General features: G+C 48.4%; 1 protein-coding gene across 1 annotated transcript in view; it reads right to left on the reverse strand.

Moving 5' to 3' along the window:
- The window catches only part of NAAA (N-acylethanolamine acid amidase), a 28,679-nt gene extending 19,949 nt beyond the window's left edge, over positions 1 to 8,730 (reverse strand). Inside the window, exons 1-3 of the mRNA XM_008069064.2 lie at positions 8,504 to 8,730; positions 7,757 to 7,921; positions 4,454 to 4,580 (exon numbers count right to left, since the gene is read on the reverse strand). Of these exons, the coding sequence (XP_008067255.1) occupies positions 4,454 to 4,580; positions 7,757 to 7,921; positions 8,504 to 8,712 (501 nt within the window). The 5' untranslated portion in view covers positions 8,713 to 8,730. The remainder of the gene's footprint in view (positions 1 to 4,453; positions 4,581 to 7,756; positions 7,922 to 8,503) is intronic.
- Positions 8,731 to 9,109: the final 379 nt, after the last annotated feature.

Consider the following 9,109-nt stretch of genomic DNA (forward strand, 5'->3'; position numbering starts at 1 on the left):
CCCAGGCGGGTCTCGACCCGCAGGTTCAGGCAATCCACTCACCTCAGCCTTCCAAAGGCGCGGGATTACAGGCTGAGCCACTGAGCCCGGCTTATCAATTATTTCTGATGCCAAATTTTCTTTTTCTTTTTCTTTTTGAGTTGGAGTCTCACCGTCGCCCAGATTGGAGTGCAGTGGCCACTCCCGGCCACTGCAGCCGCCACCTGCTGGGCTTCGGTGATCCTTCTGCCTCAGCCTTTCAAGTAGCTGGAACTACAGGCGCGTGCTACCACGCCCGGCTAATTTTTTTTGATTTACTGTAGAGATGAGGTCTCACCAAGTTGCCCAGGCAGGTCTTGAACCCACGGACTCAGGCAATCCACTCACCTCAGCCTCCCAAAGTTTGGGATTACAGGCTTAGCCACTGAGCCTGGCTGTTTTTCAAACAAGTACTTAGAACGGTGCCTGAACCATCTTGTTCAATAAAAGGTAACTGGCATCATTATATTTCAAGAAATGAATAGGCCTAGATTAATATTTTTCCTTAGAAAAATTAAGTCAGTAGCTTTTGCATTTAATTACTTATTTTTACTTCATCTGGTTGTAAAATTAATTTAAGGTGGCTACATTTCTAGAGAGACTGCATTAGTCTTAGTTTTATAGTGACATTTTCCCCTAGACTTACTGAGGGGCTTCCATGAATGCACCCCCTCTCCATTTATGGCAGTAACATGGGAATAAGTCTAATTAAGTACTAAGACCCTTACGAAATGTAATTATATTTTTTAAAAAGTAATTAAATGATTACCCTCATTTACATGATACACTGACCCTCATGTTAGGTCATTCTTGAAGGACTGATAAAATTAAAGTTATTAAAGTAAAAAAATCACATTGCAGTCTCCAATTATAATACATAATTACAAGATATAATTTGTAAGATATTTTATCTTGCGGCTCTAAAAATCAGTCTTCTAAATGTTTGTACCAACTGTTTTTGCCAAGTCAATTAACATTAAAAAACCCTTAGTAGAGGACTCTATTTAACCCTCTAATGAAGGCTGAGTTTTTGGGAAATAGAAACTTTCAGGAGGCTGAAGTCCTGGGTTCTGGCCCCACCTTTGCCATGTCTCTGGCTTGTGATTTGGGGCAAGCCAATCTCTATAACGCCCAACTCTCTCATCTAGAAAGTGAGAAGGAGCTGGGCTCGGTGGCTCAGCCTGTAATCCCGTGCCTTGAGAGGCTGAGGTGAGTGGATTGCCTGAGCCTGCAGGTTCGAGACCCGCCTGGGCAACTTGGTGAGACCTCATCTCTACAATAAATCAAAAAATGAGCCGGGCATGGTAGTGCGCACCTGTAGTTCCAGCTACTTGGAAGGCTGAGGCGGAAGGATTGCTGGAGCCCAGCAGGTCAAGGCTGCGGTGGCCGGGAGTGGCCACCGCACTCCAGTCTAGGTGACAGAGTGAGACTCCAACTCAAAAAAAAAAAAAGTGAGAAGGAAAACGTTGACTTGTAACTGCCCCACATGGTTGCTGGGAGGATCAAATAAGGTTCTTAACATGAAAATACTTTAAAAATTATTAACACTAGACAGGAATGAGAGATGAATTATTTTGTGAATAACCTGCTTTTAATTTAGCAAAACAATTTCTTGGCCATGAATCTTTAGCAGAAAAGCAATACACGTTGGACACATTGGTACACACCTGTAATCCCTGTACTTTGGGAGTCTAAGGCAGGAGGATTGCTTAAGCCCAGGAGTTTGAGACAAGCTTGGGCAACATAGTGAGACCTTGTCTCTGCAAAAAAAAAATTAGCCAGGTATGGTGGTGCTTGCCTGTAGTTCCAGCTACTCAGGAGGCTGAGGTGGAAGGATCACTTAAGTCCAGGAAGTTGAGGCTGTGGTGAGCCTTAATCATGCCACTGCACTGTAGCCTGGGTGACAGAGTGAGACCATGAGACCCTGACTCAAAAAAAGAGAAAACCAATACCCAAGTGTAAACTGTCTAGATTCAGTAACAATAACCTGAGCGCTGAGAGTCATGCCACCTTAATAGACTATTTTTCTTGGGAACTCCAGGAAAAGTTAGAGTGAGCTTTAGAGAGAACAGCTGAAATCGTTTGTTTGTTTGTTTGTTTATTGAGTTGTAGTGTCACTCTGTTGCCCAGCCTGGAGTACAGTGGCAGGTTCATGGCCACCGCAGCCTTGACCTGCTGGGCTCAGGTGATCTTTCTGCCTCAGCCTTCCAAATAGCTGGAACTACAGGTGTGTACTGCCATGCCCAGATAATTTTTTATTTATTTTGTCAAGACAAGGTCTAGCCAAGTTGCTCAGATTGGTCTCGAACCCCTGGGCTCAGGCTAGCCTCTCACCTCCGCCTCCTAAAGTGCTGGGATGATGGGTGTGAGCCACCATACCTAGCTTAACTCAGTTATTTTTTATTTTTTTGAGTCAGAGTCTCACTCTGTTGCCCAGGCTGGAGTGCAGTGGCACACTCATGGCCACTGAAGCCTCAACCTGCTGGGCTCAGGTGATCCTTCCGCTTCAGCCTTCCAATTAGCTGGAACTACAGGTGTGTGTCACCATACCCAGTTAATGTTTGATTTACTCTCTAGACAAGGTCTTGCCAGGTTGCCTAGGGCAGTCTCAAACACGTAGACTCAGGCCATCCTTTCGCCTCTACCTCCCAAAGTTCTGGGATGACGGGCATGAGTGTCTGGCCGTGCCTGGCAATAATTTATTTTTAATTCATGTATTCCTTTGTCTATTTACAAGAATATTTGCTCATTGTAGAATAATGAAAAGCACAAAGTAATAAATGAAAAGAATTGATATCCTACCATTCAATAATAACTTAATATTTTAGCTGATTTTCTCCTTTGAGAGTTTATTATGTATTTACGGTCTATTATTGTTAGCACTTAAAATCATTTTTGAAGTAAATCTTCAGTTAGAAATCAAATTGTTAATAATGGTGAAGTAAATACATGACATTGGGAAGGAGAGACTTTTACTTTAAATATTTCTGTATTATTTGAAAATGTTACGAGAAAAAGTGATTATAAAAGCAGATGCTAGATGGGCATTTAGTAAACAAGTTTTTAGTATCTGTGAACCAAATCCTACATGCAAAGAAAAAAGGGAATATAATCCTTGTCCTTAAAGCCAAAATATGGCTCTTGTCTGTTCTATTCTAGTTTACAGCAATTACATGCTTTGTGGACTCAGTAAACATTGATTTATTCTGTCTTTCTAGAAGTTTACACAGCAATGCAACAATAATACATATTATATCATACTTTTAAAGGGACCGAGCTAGCTGGGCATGGTAGCCAATGTCCTATCATCTCAGCACTTTGGGAGGCAGAGGTGAGAGGATTGCCTGAGCCCAGGGGTTTGAGACCAGGCTGTGCAGCTTGGTGAGACCTAATCTTTACAATAAATCAAAAAATTAGCCAGTCATGTGGTATGCGCCTGTGGTTCCAGCTACTTGGAGGATTGAGGAGGGAGGATCACCTGAGTCCAGCAGATAGAGGCTGCGGTGGCCGTGAGTGTGCCACTACCCTCCAGCATGGGTGACAGAGTGAGACTCCAACTCAAAAATAAATAAATAAATAAATAAATAAATAAATAAATAAATAGCCATTGCTTTGCTAAGCCATGGTCTGACTATGTGACTCCTTAAGCCATGATCAGTGTGTTTCCTAGCCTGGGCCCCCTCTCCTACCTTGGAGAGGTAAGTCTTCCCTCTCTCTCTCTCTCTCTCTCTCTCTTTCATTTACTTCCTAAATAAACTATATTTTCTAATCTAACTAATAAATAAGAAAAAATAAAAGGTCCGAGCTGAAAACAAAATCATCTAAGTATTATCTCTTAAAGATCATACACAAGAGAGTGGTGTGGGTAATCATACTTGTAGAACAAAGAACCATTTATTATTTGGCCACTTTTTATCATGCACCTGCCACATACTTTACATAGATTGCTTCATTTCATATGTACAACTATCTTAATAAAGCAGCTGTGAACCCCTCTGACCTGCAGTCTGCAACGATGACTCATCCGAGTCATTTCCCAGGTTCACAAAGGAAGAACAGTAATGGCCAGAACCAGGGTTCAAACTCAGGACTGGAAGATCCCAGAGCTGGATGCTCCTTGCCCTTGCATGCTCTAGCCTGAACATGGGAAAGCAGAAGAGCCGACTCTGCATAAGTGGAAAACTGATCATACCCTCAAAGAGACTTCCCTATGGAACACGGGTTGACCTTTTAAAGAAGGTGCTCAGTTATAATAAGCGATCCTCCTTCCTAGAGGCATAACTGGTGGAAACCCCTCTTCTGTTTTTTTCCCAGGGGTTTGATGTCTCTTGCGTCCTGCACTGATAATGCACTGATGTCAGCAGGCCACGCAGATGACTGCTAGCTCAGGCTGGCAAGTCTTTCTGATGTCGCATTTTATACGTATGGACTATACCTGCCCATTCTTCAGGAAGTCAACATCCACAGTCAGCTCGCGTAAAATATTTCCAAAAGGATAATCCAGATTCCGCCCGTGATAAATGTGGCCTCGGGAGTCTTGACCCACAATACTTGTGCAGAATCTGAGAAAGCAGAAAAGTCAAACATGCGTGAATGAGACAGAAAAGGAAAATGAGTTTTTCATCTTTGAAACAAGTCTTCGAAGTAAAACAGTTTTTCTTCCTTATATCTGACATATATGCAACCATTCTTGTTTAAGAATATGGATTCACAATTCAAGATGAAAAACACAACTGGGGGCTGGGCACAGTGGCTAATGCCTGTCATCTCAGCACTTTGGGAGGCAGAAGTGAGAGGACTGCTTGAGCCCAGGGGTTCGAGACCAGCCTGGGTAACTTGGCGATACCTCATCTCTACAATAAATCAAAAAATAAGCTGGGTGTGGTGGCATGCACCTATGGTTCCAGCTACTTGGAAGGCTGAGGCAGAAGGATCACCTGAGGTCAGCAGGTTGAGGCTGTAATGGCTGTGGGCTTGCCACTGCACTCCAGCCTAGGCGACAGTGAGATTCCAACTAAAAAGAAAAAAAGGAAAAATACAACTTGAGTTGGGCGTGGTGGCTCCCACCTGTCATTCTAGCACTTTGGGAGGCCAAGGTGAGAAGATTACTAGAGCCCAGGTGTTTGAGACCAGCCTGGGCAACAGAATAACATAGTGAGAGCTTAACTCAAAAAAAAAAGAAAGAAAAATTCAACTGGACACAACTCGTCTGTGTTCGTTCAATGTTAGCATTGAACATGGATGGCGTCACAAGCACACTGAATGAGAATCTCATCCTCAATCTCAATCCTAAATAAAACTGCTCCATTCAGGCTCAGCCAGTCCTCTGACCTCTGCTTCTTCCTCTCTATGGTGGTATGTATTCTATTTAACACATCATTCAAAGGTAACTCAAGCCCACCTCTCCACATTATGAACGTTTCAGAGCAAATACAATGGCATTAAACCATCCTTCCACAAATGTTTCATTTTGTCCCCTTTGGAAAATGCTCCTTAGGGTCTTGGCACTTTTCCTGTCTCTCTTAGGGCTCCTTGCATGGAGCTAATTTAAAAAAAAAAAAAAGGATCCTTTAAGAACTCCCATTTAGATGGAAGTATTTTGAGGAAAAGAGGAGGAGGTTTGTTAAAACATCTAAATATTCATATTCTCTGAGACCATTTAATATTATATAAAAATATTTATATATAGTTTGTCCATTTCCGGGGAGAAAGATGTGTATATCTATACAAGCAAAACTGAGAGGAACCACCCTGAAGGATTTTCTAATCATTTCTGAGTCACAGGATGGTGGTTAGTTTTATTCTTTCTACTTTTCTGCATTTATTGGTTTTCTATAATGCTTACATATTACTTTTATCACTAGAAAAAAACACAAGTGTTCTTTAATGTTTTTGTGTGTTTAAAGAAGGAAACTTGGTGAGATTTTAGTTCCTTCCAAGGTTTCTAAACTTAATTGCAAAGAGTTCACGTCAGGAAGGGGACTGATAAAACACAGGAAGTGCTAGAGCAAAGTTGGTAGTCGCTCTCTCAAAGGTGACTCTTCAAAATTGGCAAGATGACACTACTTCTGTATCACACTCAAATGTTTGAGTGTGCTGGAGCCGCGCACAGGCACAGGAGGCTGAAAGGAGGTAGGCTCTGTTTCGGGAGAGGCCCAGCAGGGCGCTGGAGAGTCACTGCTTGTTAGCACTCACCAGCCACCTGACTTTCAGCAAGTCGTCCCCTCTGAGGCTTGGTTTCCACGTCAGGGGTTGTGTTCATGACGTGCCTGGCATCCAACAGGTTCAAAAAGGACAACTAGTATTTTTCTGATTCAAGAAGCCTTGCTTCCAAAATGAGAACTAAACATTCCCTCTGGTAATGCTGAGGAAGCTGATGGTGCTTTCTGCTATCTGCGATTCAATGAACACCTTAAAAACAAATCCGGAAGTCAGAATGTCTTTACAACTTTTGCTTTTATCTCCTTGAATATGTGACTTCAATAAATGAGGGTGAAAAAGACCAGCAGGTTTTCATGGAGAAAGTCATATGTCAAGATGACAAAAAGGTGGAGGTGGTGAGGAAGGTGGTAAAATTAACTTAGTTCAACTGAAAAGCACGTTAGCAGGCCTGTGTCTTCTCTGGGCCTAAAAGCCTTTCCTGAAAGAGGAAGGCAGTCCCAGTGCTTCTTACTCTGCCTAGGTGTCCTGGGAAGATGCCAGAGCCCGTAAAATTTCATTATCCCAGGATCTTTTATCCCCATCACTTTTAGACAGCAAGAAGCTATAAGTATCTACAAGACGTTTATAGCTGAGGCTGGTCTGGTGGCAAAACAGTAAGTCTTTTTTTCTTTTTTTGAGTTGGAGTCTTACTCTTTCACCCAGGTTGGAGTGCAGTGGCACACTCATGGCCACTACAGCCCTGACCTGCTGGGCTCAGGTAATCCTTCCACCTCGGCCTCCCAAGTAACTAGAACCACAGGCAAGCACTACCAGACATGGCTAATTTTTCTGATTTATTGTAGAGACGATGTCTCACTAAGTTGCCCAGGGTGGTCTCGAACCCCTGGGCTCAGGCAATCCTCTCGCCTCGGCCTCTTAAAGTTCTGGGATGACAGACGTGAGCCTCGGAGCCCGGCCAAAACAGTAAAATTTAAAGGAAGAAACTAAGTCAATTCTCTCTTAATTCCAGGACCTGTAATAAGACCACAAACACTTAAGGGTCTCCTGAACTTTGCCTAGGATCACCCATGCATGTCATCTTGCTTTCACTTTTGAGTGCCACATTTTATCATGCCCAGTCCCCAGTCCACACATAGCCTGGCCCAATTAGACAGAGCAGTAATCCCTGTGACCCTGGCCCTGGTGGACACTCTCTCAAAGAGCAGTCAGGATCACCAGCCATGACTGACATGGGGGGATACACGCAGGGGACACAGTGCAGGGATGACCCCCTGCAGGTGTAAAGGTGGAGGGTCACTGGGTTAACTCACGTCTAGATGAGAAGGGCGTTAGTTCTAAAAACTGGAAAAGTCCATTGTGAGCAGAGCTTTGAAAGATGCTACGTGGGTTGGTGGAGAGAGGAAAGGGGCCTTGGACAGAGGAAGGTTCAGTGTTGACTCATTTACCCAGAGGCAAAGAGGAATCCTTACAGGTTTCTGGGCCAGTCACCACCCTGTTTTTATTGCCCTGAAAAAGTGTCTCCGCCCGTTCCTAGGTCCCCGGCTAGCGCCCTGTCATCCGCAGGTGGGACACTCACGCGGAGGACTCGTAGGCCAGGTTGGCCAGGAGGCAGTCGGCCAGGCTGAGGCTCAGGAAGTCGCATATGCCACGGATCTCGCCGGTGAAGGGCTGGGGCAGGAAGAGCTCCAGGTTCACAGCCACCTTCTCGATCACCGCGTGGGCCCACTTGGGCACTCTATCCCTGGCATCGGGCAAGCACGGGGGTGTCAGATTTGCTCGGAGGTCGCGGGCGAGGCCACGTCCTCGGGGGTGAGCGTGAGTGCCCCCGGTCCCCGGAGAGCCGAGAGCCCACCAGGCCGCTCCCGGCCCTGCTGGACAGACACACTCCCCGTGGCCGCATCCCTGGGGGAAACAGCATCAGGGCCAGCAGCCATGACGCACAGGACACTGCCCGTCCGCCGCGTCCAGGAGGGAAGAAGAAAGCCCGGGGGGAGGGAGGGCGAGGGAGGCCCGGACCGGGGGTGCCCCCGGGTGAGCCCGCGAGCCTGCGAGAGGCGCCAGGGGCGTCCCTACGCGGCGGATGGGCGCCCCGGGCGCAACCCGCGCGCCATCCCGACCCGGAATGGCTCGGGGACGGACGTGCCGCGGCGACACGGGAAGCCGAGTGCGTCGCACCGCGGGGTCCCCGGGGCCCACGCTGCCGGGGCCGCCTCGAATGCCAACGCTCGGGCTGGGGGCGAGTGGAGTCCCGGCGGAATGCGCTCGGGCGGCCCCACTCCGCTCGGCCGCAGGTCCCCTGAGGCCCCGCGCGCGCCCGGCTCACCCGATGACTCGCACCACCGCGGTGCGCAGCTTGTCCCGGTCGAAGTGCCGCAGCACCGGCAGCCAGCGCAGCTCGGGGGCTGCGTCCAGGCTCACGTTGAAGCGCGGCGGGGCTGCGGGCGAGGCAGGGGCGCACAGCGCGGCCCCGGCCAGCAGCTGCAGCAGCAGCGGCGCCAGCACCGGGCGCGCCCCCCAACCCGCGCCTCGCATGGCTGGGGCTCCTACGGCCGCAGCCACAGCCGGCGCAGCGGGAAGGGGAGGGAAGGGACCGGGGAGGGGGTCGGTCGGGCTGGAGGCGGGGCTGGGAGGGCTGGACGTGGCCGGGGCGGGGCCAGTGGGGCTGGGGGCGGGGCCTGGGTGGGGTCGGGCGGGCTGGCAGGGGCCGGAGCGGGGCCGGGAGGGCTGGAGGCGGGGCCGGGAGGGGCCGCGGGCGGGCTGGACGGGGCAGGGCAGGGGCCGAGAGGGCCGGAGGCGGGGACGGAGCGGGCTCTGGAGTGCCGGAGACGGGGCAGGGGCGGGGCCGGGAGGGCCGGAAACTGGGCTGAAGAGCGACTTGGAAGGCTAGAAGCGGGGCAGGGGCGGGGCCTGGGAGGCTGGAGGCGGGGCC

The sequence above is a fragment of the Carlito syrichta genome, unplaced genomic scaffold, assembly GCF_000164805.1.
Source record: "Carlito syrichta isolate Samal-C Ts95f unplaced genomic scaffold, Tarsius_syrichta-2.0.1 Scaffold311780, whole genome shotgun sequence".
Taxonomy (NCBI): domain Eukaryota; kingdom Metazoa; phylum Chordata; class Mammalia; order Primates; family Tarsiidae; genus Carlito; species Carlito syrichta.